This window comes from Penicillium psychrosexuale (assembly GCF_028828465.1).
Source record: "Penicillium psychrosexuale strain IBT 29551 chromosome Unknown utg000004l, whole genome shotgun sequence".
NCBI lineage: Eukaryota > Fungi > Ascomycota > Eurotiomycetes > Eurotiales > Aspergillaceae > Penicillium > Penicillium psychrosexuale.
In genome coordinates, this window is record NW_026643189.1 from 1,095,747 (window position 1) to 1,111,846 (window position 16,100).

General features: G+C 48.0%; 4 protein-coding genes across 4 annotated transcripts; 1 reads left to right on the plus strand and 3 right to left on the minus strand.

Annotated features, from left to right (window-relative positions):
• Positions 1-2,268: 2,268 nt before the first annotated feature.
• ppm1 (protein C-terminal leucine carboxyl O-methyltransferase ppm1) lies at positions 2,269-4,764 on the minus strand (the record flags this gene model as incomplete). The annotated part of the gene is made up of 5 exons (XM_057187146.1): positions 2,269-3,197; positions 3,278-3,598; positions 3,952-4,108; positions 4,170-4,349; positions 4,408-4,764. The coding sequence occupies 5 exons, from the start codon at positions 4,762-4,764 to the stop codon at positions 2,269-2,271; spliced, it is 1,944 nt and encodes a 647-aa protein (XP_057038849.1).
• An 827-nt stretch (positions 4,765-5,591) lies between these two features.
• Positions 5,592-10,851, minus strand: N7518_006220 (ubiquitin-protein ligase RKR1; the record flags this gene model as incomplete). The annotated part of the gene is made up of 8 exons (XM_057187147.1): positions 5,592-6,113; positions 6,175-6,474; positions 6,533-6,906; positions 6,956-7,369; positions 7,424-8,262; positions 8,318-10,043; positions 10,101-10,494; positions 10,552-10,851. 8 exons carry the CDS (start codon positions 10,849-10,851, stop codon positions 5,592-5,594), a joined length of 4,869 nt encoding a protein of 1,622 aa, XP_057038850.1.
• A 330-nt stretch (positions 10,852-11,181) lies between these two features.
• On the plus strand, positions 11,182-13,725 carry N7518_006221 (TFIIH/NER complex ATP-dependent 5'-3' DNA helicase subunit RAD3; the record flags this gene model as incomplete). The annotated part of the gene is made up of 4 exons (XM_057187148.1): positions 11,182-11,198; positions 11,250-11,706; positions 11,757-11,873; positions 11,932-13,725. The coding sequence occupies 4 exons, from the start codon at positions 11,182-11,184 to the stop codon at positions 13,723-13,725; spliced, it is 2,385 nt and encodes a 794-aa protein (XP_057038851.1).
• Positions 13,726-14,246: 521 nt separating this feature from the next.
• Positions 14,247-15,507, minus strand: N7518_006222 (alcohol dehydrogenase family protein; the record flags this gene model as incomplete). The annotated part of the gene is made up of 5 exons (XM_057187149.1): positions 14,247-14,304; positions 14,356-14,400; positions 14,455-14,506; positions 14,557-15,335; positions 15,389-15,507. The coding sequence occupies 5 exons, from the start codon at positions 15,505-15,507 to the stop codon at positions 14,247-14,249; spliced, it is 1,053 nt and encodes a 350-aa protein (XP_057038852.1).
• Between the last annotated feature and the right edge of the window lie 593 nt (positions 15,508-16,100).

Consider the following 16,100-nt stretch of genomic DNA (forward strand, 5'->3'; position numbering starts at 1 on the left):
GTCGGGAGAAAAGACTCGGCAAATTGATAATATAAACGAATGTATGTATGAAGCGAATGGCTAAGTCAAACGAGTGACAAAAAGATACGGCCGATGGCCAAGGACAGACACAGTGCTCACAGATAATGAAGGTCAAGACGAGCGAAGGGAAACAGACGGGGAAATGCACCAAGAAAAGGGACACGGCCTCTAGGGAGTCCCGGCTCAGGTCCACGAGTGTGCTAACCTAATAAGGCGTTAGATCTGGGATGATGTGCGCGCAATTCCGGTGCAGAGCAGAGCAGCCCCGACTTTCATGGGCGGCTCGTCCGTGATTGACCATAATTCCCATAATTGCGCCCTAAACTGGAAATATGGGCGCAGCCTTGGACCCCCAAAATGCTGTGCCCCTGAAGCAGACTCCACTAGTGGACAGCCACTAGACACTTAGTGTCAGGGGCAATGATAGCCTGCAGCCAATGATGAACGCCATTACCCCGATGGTTCCTGCTTGGCAGGGAGAAGGGCCAATAAGCTAAGAGATATGCATTTTGTGGAGTTGTCTCTCGAACTCTTTCAACGGCAAAATAAAAGCGAAAGATAAGTGTTTAAATGAAGAGGTGAAGAAAAGGAGGAAAAGGCGAACCTTTACCTGAGAAATCTTGTCACATGACACCTCAATATCTACAACATACCTGGGTAACTAACTAACCAACTAATAAATGTGGCATGAGAAAAACCCAAATTAAGTGAACTCAGACTTTACCGAGTACATCATACGTTCTGCACGAAAAGAAGAAATGTCCACCTAAGCCCATGAATGAGTTAATTTTCCCAAATGGGAAATATTGCTCATTTAGCCTAGTACCCGTCAATCCCAATCAAACCCACCATACTACACCGTTTTAAACCTGTTGATCACTACAAGTGGGCTCTCTCTTCTCTTTGATAGGCATGGAATCACATGGCCAAGAAATTCGAATCCTTAGAGCGTTTGTCCCGGCTGCCAATGTGTCGCTCTGTGGTTTAGTTAAAGCTTGGCCTAGGAGAGTATGGGGGTTTTCATGGCATAGCAAGCAATCAACAAGATCACCGCTAAGATCACTTTAATCAAGAGCTCCATGAGATGCTATGTCCAAGATACACCAGAGTTGCAAATTGGAAAGTGTGCATTGTGAGGACGCAATCCGGAATCTCAATGCAAGAAGCATGGACCTGATTAGTACGTGATGCAGGCGTATGTCGATATCTTCGATGACTTGGGCCAATTATATCGGATTGTATAAGTCTTCCAGGGCTATGTTGTCAAGGACAAAGACCGAGGGACTCTTCATTATACTTCTTCGAACTGTGATTTGTGAAATATATGTTGGACAGCTTAGTACCTAGCCCTAAGCTATGGCGATCCTTGCGGCGGCTACAATCATCTCCTATTGCAACGAATGCTAAGAGTGAAAATCAAGAACGGCATTGCGTTACGCATGATAAACAGGATGTCTTTTTTGAGTTTGCTGCAAGGACTGTTGATGTTCCTCGCATGGTGAGTGTCCACTCGGCCTATTACTTGGATTTCGCGGGGCCCTAGTGCATCTGACAATATATGACAGATCGCATTGACACGGCCACACCGTTGTTCTTTTTTGGTGTCTTTTGTGCTGATTTTTGAGGGATCTTTAGTTATACTACTTTCCAATGAATTTGGATGCTACCATTATGTGGCTTTTGTGCTTCGAAAAAAAGAAGAAAAAACAGGTTCAACAATGCCTCAGCTATTGCGACAATCCAAATAAATGAAAGAGTTTAGCAGGTAACTGCTCAATCACCTTTGAATACAATCCAGGCTTCCCCCTTGTGTATAATCCCATCGCTGTAGTTAAATCTTGCCTACAAGAATCTTGCAATGCAACTGAAACCCGAGCGCCCTCATTAAAGAGGCGACAGCCCAAATAAAAAAGGGGAGGACTACAACATACAGCTAAGAAGAGAAGAGTAACTAGTAGTTCGCCTAGTAGTTTTTCTTTCCTCGTTGGGGATCATTTGAGGCTATTCACACTTCTGACCCACCATGACCCCCACCCCCACAATAATCTTATTTCTTTTAGGTGTGTACCTACAGTTAGACTAGAGAGAAGGTATGCAAGATCGAAAATGTAATTTGATCTGTAGATACTGCATCGTGTTGGACAGGGCTTCTTGGCCTGAAGTTATTTTGGTTTGTATTTTCAGACATGCATCATGACCTTTCGTTATAGAGCTGTATCATCAGACATCAAAAATTCACAAATGAAGCTATTCGCCTTGCTGAGCCTGTAGGTCCTTCCACCCAGCAAAAGCCAAGACATCATCACGGTCTCTCCATCCCCAAGCAATGCAATAATGCCGTGCAAGTAATTGCCACTCCTCCATTTCATCCAGCATCTCTAGCCCAGCAACTCTTTCCTTCTCATCCTCGTTGACCCACCGCTTCCAAATAAACTCAATATCAGCCGCAGCCTGGCCATCCCCAAAGCCCTGATCTTGGAAGCGGTCTCGCTGCGCCTCAAGCGATGCATACCTAGCGAGAGTCTTGAGCTGGATGCCCCGCGCCGCAAGGTTCGACACCATCGTACGACCAAAGGCATCATTGGGCCGAATAGGCTCATAAAGGATCAACCCAAGCGGAGCAACATTTACCCGCGCCTCCTGCAAGATGTCTCCAGGCCCAGATAGTGGCTGCCCAAAAAGGCGTTGCGTAAAGAACGCAACTACCTGCTCCGCTTCAGTGGGCGATAGGTAGACCAAACAGCACTCGGAGATCAGCAAAGTCGGCAATTCCGTTTCCACGCCTGGCAGGGCTCCAGCAGGGTCACTGCATGTCGACAGCGACCGCAGATCAACCGGGTGGACATGGTACGAGGGCGAATGGAGCGCGTCCCCCGCCTCCGACACAGTAACTCGAGTATCCTTTTCCGATGAAGCCTGCGACGAGTCAATCCCAAGCGCCCTCTGTAGTAAAGGCGCCGATCTAATCGCGCGGATCTTCTCCGCTGTGTTGACGGCGAAATCGAGCTCGTGGTAAACGAAGTCCGGGGTTTGGCGCGACGAGAGGAGCCGGAAGACGCGCGTGTCGGACCCGGCACCTAGAGATATGATCTGTTTCTTGTGTGTATTTCCCGGTGAGAACGGGCCGAGGAAGCGCGCCACGAGCTGGTCGATAGCTGTTGTGCGGGCGTAGGTTCCTAGTGCGCGGGGACGTGTCCGGGTCAGCCGTATGCTCTCTTGTCTTCGGGAATAGCGTAGTTTGAGAGATCGGGTTCACCTCTGTTGATGATTGGCAATCTACGCGTCGCTGACCCCGCAGGTGTTAAAGCTGCCGCGTACACATCCTCTAGGTATCCTAGCTCGACGGCGCTGAGGCGGGACACGCTTGCGTCATTGTCTGTGCCTTGAACGATGCGGTCTTTTCCAGAAGGGAGTCCAGCTTCTTCTGTGCGACTTGTGCCTCGGCCTCGGCCTCGGCCTCGTCGTAGAGTGTTTAGGTTGGGAATATGGGAGGCCATGTGGAATGGAGGAAGCTTGGAGCTTGGAGCTTGAGCTTTCGTGGTGGGGTAGCTATCCGGGCGTGGATGTCGCCTCTTAACTTCATGCCCGATTTCTCCCTCCCAACATTAATATTCCCAAGCCAGTTTCAGAATTATATATCTTCGTCAAATTATTCTATCACATCCTCGCCCTTACGTCTTGTTTGATCGACTCGGTCGATGACTACAACCCGCCCAGGTGGAAAGTTGTAAGATTCAACCGAGGGTGAATTCTTACAGCAATGAAAATTGCACAAATGATGTTATGACATTGAATATCTCGGTCCAACATTTAGTAAAACTGCTCCCTACTGCCAATACCACCGAGTTAATACAGGGCTACGCCTTTTCAACTCCCCCAAGCACGATATCCCTGGTAGGGCTGCCCCTAAATCTACCTATGCCAACTTACTCTTGACAAAGGCAATAGCCTGTGCGCCATACTCAGCTCCGTAACCCTGGTGGGTCGCGGCGTTACTCCCGTTGCAGCAATACGGGTCCGTGGAGTCGCAGTATGATTGAATCTTACTAGCCGACGGGCAAAAGAAGCCAGAAGGACGTGCGTCAAACTATATGTCAGCGTTAGATGCAAGGTTCCCAAGTTCAGGGGGAATATAGGGCAGTCCATACACCTCCAGCAGCACAAGTTCCAACATCATACGACAACCCTGCCACATACAGCGGGTCACCCATGAATATGGCTGCCTTGACCATGCCCACAGCGGACGTTGACAGCTGGACCGCGGTGTTGGTGTAGCCTTGGTTGGGGACGCCGCCGCCGCACAAGGCTGCGTCCATGATTTCACCACCCTGAAGCATCGTAAGTAGTTGGTCTTTCGTTTTGAATAGCCGAGGAAATCTAGCCCACCTGGGAATATCCGACCAGAACAAGCTTGGTCGATGGACATTGTGTGTTATAGGAGTTCACAGCCGAGGCAACGGCTGCAATTCCCTGGGCAACTGAGTTGGAGTAGCTCACGCTGCCGCAGGATGATTGTCCACCGCATGCAGGGTAGCTGATGGCCTCGGCCGTAGAGCCTGGATAGGCATTGAGAAGGCCATTGACAACCGTGATGGACGAGCCATATCCGGGAGATACGGTGGTCTCGCGTGCACCAAAGATGTGGACACCCGGGCAGGAGATACGTTTCTCAATTTCAACATCGAGCGGGACAGCGAGGGCGCCGCCGGCGAGGAGGGAGAATGCCAAGATTTTGGGAATCATGTTGTCAATGGATATCAATCAGAAAATTAGAATAAGCGATTTGTTACCTTGAATATGCTTGGGTTTGCAAGTGGGTTTAATATTCGAACTCCGGAGACCACGGTTGCTTTATATAGATCTCGAATGTTGTCCCCTTGGCAACAGAAACCGGGATATCATTGTATTTTGCCGTGTAGCAGGTCATCAAGAAATTAATATGTCCCTTTGGACCGAGCGGGGCTTTTTGCCTAATGGTTGTTTGAGTATGAAACCTCATCTGCATTGTGGCAGTATCGCCAGGTTCAGAATGGAACAGGATCTACACAATTAGGCTGAATCAACCGGTGTATAGGCTTAAGCATGACCGATCATTGGATATGATGTTGTAAATGTGACCCGCCTGCATATACTTAAGCCAGTTCTCCGCGTTATTTCAGGCAATAAATCGCCAGATCTTTCTGGGGTATGCAACAGGGATCCTCGCTCTAACTGGTTTGGAACGAGCTATAATTCTTCACATATATTTCGGCAAAAAGGGCTATATTCATTCCCAGGGGTATAGGCAGATATAGAGACCTGCGGCATTGACATCGAAGATAGTCAGTTCAACTTCCCAATCGGGTATGGCTCGAGACTTACTTGTTTCATTGGTCTCAGCTATAGGGTCCAGTATGCAGGGTATAAAGGTTCATATCTAGGTGGTCCTTTATTCCTGACAAAATCTGAAATACTAAAAGTAGGATCACAGGATACTTCTCTCACGGCTATCGGAGTGAATCTGAGGGCCGTAGTCTATCTTTGTCATGTCATGTCTCTTTTTTATGTACAAGTGAACTTAAACAAAGTATCTAAACATAAACAAAGTTGTTTCGGCAGAGAGGACAAGTGCTCTGGTTGCTGCTCTTGAACCAGCGGAACAGACAGACTGAGTGGAAGGTGTTCTTGCAAGTGGCACACCGCTTGTTCGGTGTCTGCATATCTGTTGAGATGACAGAGTAACAGATAGCACACTCGCTCTGGCCCTTCAGAGCACCTTGGACGTTTCGTCGGAAGGCCAGCAGTCCGTCGACCAGATTGCCATTGGCAAACATAATAACTCCCTGGATCGTCAGCAGCCAGCTCTTCCATTTCTTCTCATCCACAAGCACGCGACTGCGACCGACAACCAACGCGGGTTGAAGCGGATACGCGGGTGGGAGAGTTATAGAAATAGCAACTGGAGGCGACTCCTCATCGACTGGAATGCTGGCAATGATTTCACCGGTCTTCGAGGAAATCTTCACCTCCAATGCGCGTTCTTCGTCTGCATCCTGGGTGGCAATCCAATCGGCCACGCTTTTGAGTGCATCTTCGACGACAAGGGGGGAGATCTGGGCACGGTATTAGTTATAGTTACTCGTTTAGAAGGGCCCAACATCAAAAATAACTCACGTATTTTTCCGACCAGGCTTCCACCGGACCCTTGGTACGTTTCTTGGTATCAATCCACCAATTCTTGGTCATGTTGGCAGTGTATCTCAGGCAAAGATAGTACAGATGTACCAGGAGCCATTGTGTCTCCTTTTCAGCACTCTCGGACTCATCTGGCTCAAATGATCGAATATCAAGTTTGGATGCATCGATCATCTTTCCGTGCGATTTCTGAAGGAAATCAAACGTGAATTCCAGCAGTGGGATGAGGATATTGTTCTCTCTGATGCTTGCCGTGTAGTATTCTTGCACAGGGAGCGACTGATCGGATTGTTAACAAGTTTGTTTTACAATTTATCGTGGAAGAGTCAAAACTTACAGCATTTGAGAAGTGGTCAAATACCACCTTCCAGCTGAGAAGGTACGCCCGCATACTGGTCCACATCTTGTCATCTCCGTAGGCAGCAGAGACCATTTGCATTGTCGGCGGCGCAAGCAATAAAGACACGAGCTCATCAGGAAGACTGACTGCAGTCTTTGATAAGGCAACATCAAAAGATACCTTCTCCTGCACATGGGGGATATAGTGATGGAGAATTGTGTAAGCAGTTCGCTGAACTGCTCGGCTGTGTGCAGTTAGAAGATGGAATGTTTCACTGACATCCTCCAAGTTGTCAACGGGGATAGTGTTAATCAGGCGCCGTAATAAGTCAACAGCAACATCCCGGGATTGATGGAATGTGGTCGAAGAATCTATATTTCGTTAGACATATCAGTGATGAGAGAAACCTGGAGCGCTTACCAAATGTGTCAATGGTGGAGGCCAGGGCATTGAAAAGACCGGCCTTTCTGTCTGACCAAGCATCTTGGACATCGTCATTGCTGTCACTTTCCGAGATAGACTTCAATCGTGCGAAGAGTCTGAAAGATGACACCAGTAATGGCAGACCCTCTTCACCTCCGTTGGTTCCACGCAAGACAGAATTTAGAATGCCCATGGTTTCTTCCCAATGAGATCCATAAATTTCCCCGAGAGCTGGAAGGACAAGGGACAAGGTTTTGATGACTTCGGATTTCAAACCAAGAGACATTGAGTCAGATTGCAGACATTCAATCAAGTTCTTGGTAAGGAAAACCAATCTTTGTGTCGGAATGGTGGAGACAACATCTTCTTCCCCAGACAATAGAATGTTTAACAGAACCAGCTTCCGCAATCCTGCGCAAAGTTAGTAACGGTGCTATATTTGCTAATGTGTTATCAGACACTTACCAACTTGGGAAACATCCTGGGGCTTGAGTCCAGTGGAATCGGCAACTAGCTCATTGCAGATTCTGTTTCCGATGGGATTTGAAAGTATGGAGCTTCGCAACACTGCAAACCACGATGCCGAGCGGATGAGGTTTGCTGTTCGGGCCTCCCTGCAGATCTTCGCGACGTCCTCTGAAGATTTTGAATTTTGCAATGAATCCGCAACAGTCATTATCTTAACGAAGGCTTCGCCGACCCTATAGTCGAAGGGAGATGTACCCTTTAGTTCCTCTAGTCTGATTTCCCAGAACTCGGCAAGCGAGGAGGAAACGGTCTTCTCAGGTGCGAAGCTGACTGGCTCATTGTCACGAGTCCAGTTACCGAGCACCTTTCGGCCAGCAAAAACAATCTCCATGTATTCTTCGCGCTGATCAGCCAGCTCGAGACCTGAGATGCCGTTGCAATTCTCAATGCTCAAATCGTCATCTATTAGTTGAATTGCCAATGGCAAGAAATGGAACAAAGTCTCTAGGTCCCCTTGGTCCAAATGTTTCCATAGCTCAGAAGTAGAGAGAAGGCTGATGGTGTAGATTGCCAGGCGGAACGCAGAAGAGCGATGGTCTGAATCGCGAGGAATGGTTGGCCATAAAGCCTTGAAGGAGTCAGATAGCTCTCGCTGGATCAAGTGAACAACGCCTCCTAGTGGACTGGTTATAGCAGTGGAAGGGCGAGGTGGAAGTTGGAGAAAGGGGGTCAGGGATTCCTCCCATGAATGACGGGAGGGCAGAATATCCTTCACGCTACCAGTGGCCGTAAGACCTGGCAGCAGTTCATTTGCGATAGCAAGAAGTGATTCAATCCTAAACCAAAGTTAGCACAATGTCCTGCGGAATATAGTAGCAATGAAGCACCCACGATAATGATTCTTCATCCACATGACTGAATCCATGTTGGAGAATTTCGATGCCCGACTTGGCACTCGTATCACCAATACCAGATTCCTTCAATGATTTCAGCAACGCTTCCGCCAAGCTTGCTACCTCTTCAGATGGTGACTCTGTGAGGAAAAGTAGCTTTCCTGCTAACTTTGACCCATGAGCCCCATTTTGGAACTCCCGAAAGGAAGATGGTGCAGACTTCCCAATATGAGAGAGCCCATGCAAGGCATCAAACACTTTATCGTCTGAAGATAATGCCTCGATCAAAGATAAGAATATCTGATCCATCAATTCGCCATGTGATGTTTTGTTTTGAAGAACTGCAGTGATGATAGGCCAATGAGCATGGCTTCCTTGGCAAGCTTTGCCAAGAGCCCGCACAACAAGTGAGTTGAGCTTGTCTTTGTGCTCAACATCATTGAAATCGAGAGAAGAAAGTAAGCTTTGAAGTACATGTACATTAGACTGTTCTGGCTCGAGAGCCAAGGCTCGCTCAACGACGTTCTCGAAACTGGATGCAAATCCATCCCACTCCCGACATTCTAAGATGATTGAGATCAATCGATCGGCAGATGGTGAAAGCAAAAGCTCCGGTGCATCATTTTGCACAAAGTTTTGAAGGTCTCGGGATTTTTTCGCGACAGATGGCAGGCTGCGAACACATTCCAGCACCGTGCCGGCCGCTCCATATGGTTTCCCATTACGAGTGCGCAGGACTTCGAGACAACCTTCGAGAAGGGAAGTAGTTGTTCCTTCAAAGACTTCCGATACTTGAGGCTCGACCTCGGTATCTAAGACCCGTGAGAGAACAGCAGACTCCAAGTCCAAGAGGCGTTTGGATTGGGCACATATTGAGTCTTGAGATTCACGGAAGTCCTTTGATTGCTCTGGGGACGATAGCTTCACAGCTTCTAGCAGTCCATCGGAAAGGGATGTACACAATGATTGCAGTTCCCGGGCTTGCTCGGCGGAAGCTAGAGTGAGAACATAATCCACACAAATCCCTTCGGCTAACTCGTCCGGAAGTGACCATTGAGTCAGCTTCGGGTCAATTTGCACATACTGCACCACCAAGGGAGACAGTCTCTGTGTGATGAATTCAGATTTTTGCTCCTGGGGGACCAACGTTGCAAGCCATGCTCCTATATGGGTATAGAATTTCCATCCGATGGCAAGGTTTGAACGCGGTTCTTCTCTCGAGTTGAGACCTTCTTGCAAAGCCTCAGTCAAGGCAATTGCGCTGGTAGAAGTGATTCCATGGTCAGCAGTGGCCTTGTCGGCACCTGCTAGTACTTCTTGGGGGACGATTCGAAGCAATTGGTCTAGATTCGACCAAAAGTTAGAATGTCCACCCTGGGACCCCTTCTGCATGTACTGGCGCAATCGCTTCGAGGCAGATGATTTCCCAGTGTAGTCATCGGTCCATATTTGAGGTCTCAGCGAAGATAATAAAAGGAGGGACTCTGACAATTCAGCAGCCGATCCGATTTGCGGTAGAGACAATGATTTTCCAATGATGGCTGAACTGAGTGTCTTCCAGTCAATCCATCCAGGCTCTCGAGAAACCGCAGATCGGAGCAGGATGTATATGGATCGGCGAACATATGGATCATCGTGATGACAGAGAGCCCACAAATTCTTGCTGGCTAGCAGGTTCTCGATTTCTGGTAGGTTCTTCTGCAAATCTTCATCGGACGAATTGCCTAGAGACATTGAATTGTTAGACAGGGAATATTGCAAGGTAGAAACGGTTAACATACCTAGTACGCGGTTGAAAAGCAAAAGCGCAGCTCCCGCAACACGGGCATATTTTCCATCGGCGTCGTCTCTCTTCACTGTCCTTTCATCACTCAATGTCAAGGCTGTTTGGTGAAGAATGACATCATCTACGAAGTCCAAAATGGAGCTTTGGTAGATCTTCCACACGTTGTTTCTTTTTTCTTCGGTTGTAAAGACTTTTCTGAACGATTCAAGGGCGGCACGGTGGACTGGTCGATCATTGTCGTAGATTCCAGCGATCCATGCTCCGATGATTTTGGGTAAATTGGGCACGATCCGCTTCCCAACAAGACCAGAGATCGTTCCTTGTATAGGATGGGCAAGTTGACGTACTCGGCGAGATAAATCAATCGAGAGTCTGGGATAAATTCTGACCTGGGAGAAAGCATTGTTATTACTTAGTGTTTGTAGATGGAAGCAATCTAGACATACCCATGCATCTAGAAACCCGTCATCTAGAGTTCCCATCTTCTCTTTCAGTGTTGAAATATGGTCGCGCAGCTCCTCTAGAGCCTTCAATCGTGTAATGTCATCTTTCTTTAGTAAGTTCTTGAATGCGATAACTAGTTGCTGCTCCGTAATGCGAGAAAGATCTGGCGGTACTGCAATGTATGTGAGAGCGGACGCCTCCTTTCCCTCACCAGGGAGACCACCAGAGAATCCCCCAAATGATCCAAAGGCACTGGCAGCAGCGCGACTGCTGGAGGCCTGGGATTTGAACTTTCTGCTCATGTGGGGTATGAGGTCCGCGGGATAAGCAACTAGTGGGGGAGGACCTCGAAATTGAGGATTTGGAAAGGCTTCGGAGAGAGCAAGGCGCTCTGTTTGCGAATTCTGAGTCAGACTGTGATTTGAATGTCTGTATCACTCTTCCATTGCGTCAAGTACCTTCAATATCGGATCTCCAAAAGATCCGCGGGACCAAGATATCCATCACGTGAGTTTGTGTCATCGCTGTCCCGAATAGGACAAGCGCGTAGGCGGAGCCGCGAAAGATGAGCGCGAGCTCTCTTCTCTTCTGATTCTTTGCCCTCTTGCGTTTTGCGTCGGAGCCCAGCCAAGATGAAGTTCTTCATTGAGTATGTTCCCTATATATGATTCTATCCAGTCTCCAAGCTGACCAGTCACAGTGATCTTCCGGTGCTGTTTCCTTATCCTCGCATCTACCCCGAACAATATGCCTACATGTGCGATCTCAAAAAGACCCTCGATGCAGGGGGTCACTGTGTGCTGGAAATGCCCTCGGGAACTGGCAAGACAGTTTCACTATTGTCGTTGATTGTCGCATACCAACAGCACTACCCGGAGCACCGCAAGCTCATCTACTGCTCCCGAACCATGTCAGAGATCGAGAAAGCTTTGGCGGAGTTGAAGGCTTTGATGGAACATCGTGCTAAGGAGCTGGGCCATGAGGAGGAATTTCGTGCTCTTGGCCTGACCAGTCGGAAGAACCTCTGTCTGCACCCTTCCGTAAAGAGGGAGAAGAGCGGTACCGTGGTTGATGCCAGGTGCAGAAGCTTGACGGCTGGGTTTGTCAAGGAGAAAAAGGAGCGTGGTGAAGATGTTGAGCTTTGCGTATACCATGAGGTAGGACTTTGTTATTTGCAGTACAACATTGAACGAGCTAACAGGCCTAGAACCTTTACTTACTCGAACCACATAACCTCGTCCCCCCGGGTGTTTTCACATTGGATGGACTGGCGAGATACGGTGAAGAGCACAAACAATGTCCCTACTTTTCCGCCCGGCGTATGGTAAGATATCGAGCGCGTATTCCACCAAAAGTGTCCCATTTCTGACAAGCTCTACCAGATGCCGTGGTGCAATATTATTATCTATTCCTATCACTATCTTCTCGATCCGAAAATCGCGGAACGAGTATCCAAAGAGCTCTCGAAAGATTGCATCGTGGTCTTTGACGAAGCGCACAACATTGACAACGTCTGTATCGAATCGCTCAGTATAGACCTGAGCGAGGATTCCCTACGCAAAGCGACTCGGGGTGCCAACAACCTGGAACGCAAGATTGAGGAAATGAAGAGCACGGATGAGGAAAAGCTCAAGAATGAATATTCAAAATTAGTGGAGGGCCTGCAGGAAGCTGAGAAGGCCCGGGAAGAAGATCAATTCATCTCGAATCCTGTCTTACCAGATGACCTACTAAAGGAAGCTGTTCCTGGTAACATCCGCCGAGCCGAGCATTTCATCTCCTTCTTGAAGAGATTTATCGAGTATCTGAAGACCCGGATGAAAGTCACCCATGCCATATCCGAGACACCTCCTTCTTTCCTCACTCACCTAAAAGACCTTACCTATATTGAACGCAAGCCTTTAAGGTTTTGCGCGGAGCGTTTATCGTCACTTGTACGGACGCTGGAACTTGTCAATATTGAAGATTATCAGCCTCTTCAAGAGGTGGCCACATTTGCAACACTGGTCGCAACTTACGACAAGGGATTCGTTCTTATCCTCGAGCCCTTCGAGTCCGAAGCGGCTACTGTACCAAATCCAATCCTCCATTTCACATGCTTGGATGCGGCCATTGCTATCAAGCCGGTATTCGATCGCTTCAGCTCTGTGATCATTACATCGGGAACTTTGTCGCCTTTGGAAATGTATCCGAAGATGCTGGGGTTCACCGCTGTTCTACAAGAATCATACAGCATGACACTCGCTCGACGATCTTTCTTGCCCATGATTGTCACTCGAGGCTCAGACCAGGCACAGGTTTCATCTTCCTTTGGAATTCGCAATGACCCTGGTGTTGTGCGAAACTACGGAAGTCTAGTGACCGAGTTTGCTCGCATCACACCTGACGGCGTTGTAGTCTTCTTCCCCTCTTATCTCTACATGGAATCAATCATCAGCATGTGGCAAGGTATGGGTATTTTGGATCAAATCTGGAACTACAAATTGATTCTCGTCGAAACTCCTGATGCACAAGAATCTTCACTCGCCCTTGAGACCTACCGAACAGCGTGTTGCAATGGACGCGGCGCGATCTTGTTCTGTGTCGCTCGGGGAAAGGTTTCCGAGGGTATTGATTTCGATCACCATTACGGTCGTGCAGTGTTGTGTATTGGTGTCCCCTTCCAATACACTGAATCTCGAATTCTGAAAGCTCGTCTCGAGTTCTTGCGTGAGAACTACCGTATTCGCGAGAACGACTTCTTATCTTTCGATGCGATTCGACATGCTGCCCAGTGTCTGGGTCGTGTCCTGCGTGGCAAGGACGACTACGGAGTCATGGTGTTGGCAGATCGTCGATTCGAGCGAAAGCGTCCCCAACTCCCCAAGTGGATCAACCAGGCAATGTTGGACAGCGAAACCAATCTTAGCACTGATATGGCAGTATCAAATGCCAAGAACTTCCTGCGGACTATGGCCCAGCCTTTCAAACAGAAAGATCAAGAAGGAATTTCCACCTGGGGCTTAGCTGATATCGAGCGCCATGAGGCAAAGAGAAAAACGGAGGAAGCACGGATGACTAGAGAGGAAGTGAATAACGGGCACCCAATGGACGGAGTAATTCCATCCGCATCCCGGATCGTCGTGGACGAATACGACGATGACATTGATGAGGACCTCATGATGCTTGATGCGTAATAAAATAATCTTGTCCTTGATATGATGAGGCATCTACTAGCATAAGCAGGGCGTTTGGAATTGAGCATGGCACCATTTAGCACGGCGTTTCCAAGGCAGAAACCATCTACCTTACAATTGAAGACAAATCTCTTAACGATTATCCTTCGGAGCTATGGAAGCTATCCATAATATTGAACATAGCTTTGCATGAATTACGGGTAGGTTCTTTATGCTTTCTAGATCAATTTCTCCGGAGATGATCTCATGTAAACATGTAGGTATATCATTGACGGATTGCTTCTGCTTCTTCGGCTTAACAACTCTTTTTTTCCGTATAACCACCTACAGTTTGATACCCCAGGTGGACGACCGTTGTTCGGAGACCAATCGAAAGAGGAGACGAATCTCGAAAAAACCGGAAATATTTAGGCTCGGCAGAAGTACTGATGGAACTTCTGGGTTACGGGTTATTCTCCAAAAGAATTCTCCGATATGACGGGGCTACTACAAACGGACATGAAGTAGAAGAGTAGGTATCTTCACTTATCTGCCTCAAAAATCACCTTGTGGGCCCGCATGTTATCGAAATCGTCATATCTACCGAAGGGTCAATCATAGGGTGTCAAGGACTGAACAAGAAGAACTTACGCCTGGACGGCCTGTGAGAGCGGACGAATATCATGACACATGAAGCTAGGAAATGTTAGATCCTCGCGAAGCAAATAAGAGTAGGTTAGGCAAACTCACTTGAGAATCTCCTGTTTCTTTTCGAAGAGGTCCAGCGCCGGACCAAAGATACCTAGCATGGTTGAGCAAAATAGCCAAAGTAAGATGTGGAATCAAACATACTCCGAACAGGGCATCGGCCCATCTGTAGACTGAGGTTCTTCGCGTAGGCTTCATTTCCAGTCCACGGGATATCCTGGTTGTGGACGCCCACACTCGATATCCGGCCCCAGGGCCGTAACAAATCAAAGCCCAGCCTGAGAGCGTCACTATGTCCGACGACTTCGATAACGATATCCGCTCCACGGCCATCAGTAAGATCCTTTACCCTTTGACGCAGCCCTTCTCCGTCCTCCTTGAAATTCCAAGGCTCCGCTCCTAGACTCTGTGCAAGTGCTAGTCTAGAAGGTACACTATCGATTGCAATCAAAGTCTTCGGCTTGTAATCGAGAGCACCAATAAGTGCGCAGATACCGACAGGACCACAGCCAAAGAGGAGTACCGTGCTTTCGTGAATCTCCTCCGGGGTTAGGCCAGAGAAAGCGTTCAGAGAGGCAAAGTACCCGGTGGGGAAAATATCGGCCATAAGAACCAACTTCTTCTCGTCGATGGAGGCTGGCACTTTGACAAGAGTCGAGTCGGCTAGTGGAATCCGGACATACTCGGCCTGTCCACCATCAAGTGCAACAGTACCGAATAGCTGGCATTGAGCACACCGAGAGGAGAAGCCACGCTTACAGTAGAAGCATTTTCCACAGCTCGTGGTGAAGGGTGAGACTACTCGGTCTCCCTTTTGGAAGTTCTTGATGTCCGATCCAAGTTCAATAACCTCACCAGTAAATTCGTGGCCCATGACAAATTCGGTTCCGGACTTTTGGTGGCCGCGAAAGACATGGAGTTCACTTTGCAAATATGAGCGGTTGTATGCTGTTAGATATAGTTCTTTGTTTCTTACCTGCCACATAGCGCAGTGTATCGCACCTTCAGGATGACATCTGTTGGATCTTGGATCTTGGGGATGGGCTTTTGCTCGATGACTACCTTCGACGGGCCCTTGAAAACGACAGCCTGCATTTTGAAGTATATCTTTCCTTTAGTTTGTGCAGAATATGCTAGGAGGTTGAATGACGTTGGAACTGGAAGTCTAATTTAAGTAGAGATATGCCTAGTCCGGCGACATCACCGACGGACCTCGGCAGGTCTCGGATTTGTGGTGGCACGACTGGAAAACGACAAACAGGATTTTGGCATAATTGCATTGAAAAGGAACAAAACCTATTCTTTAACGATTTCAGGTGTTCTAAAGAGGCCTCTGTTCGAAGGGCAAAACTGGCCTTCCTCCATCCAATGAAGGGTGTATCAAAGCCGTTTTTAGCAGCGGGGGGGCTTTTTGCGGGGGAGAAAAGAGGGTCGGCCTTAATTTTAAGGTTGCACTGACCGCTTTTCTCACCGGCTTTACTTTAACCCCTCTATTAATTCTCAAGGGTACTTCTGCTTTGTATGTAAACCCCATACAAAAGTAAGTCACTACTATAACCTTAATTCAAAAGTGTAAAAATACATCTGGCAGAACTATATACTACCTGAGGAATGCGGCAGAAACCAGGTATTTTCAGGGAGGAGTGGTTATAAACAAGTAAAAGCCATATTACAACACCCTAAGGAAA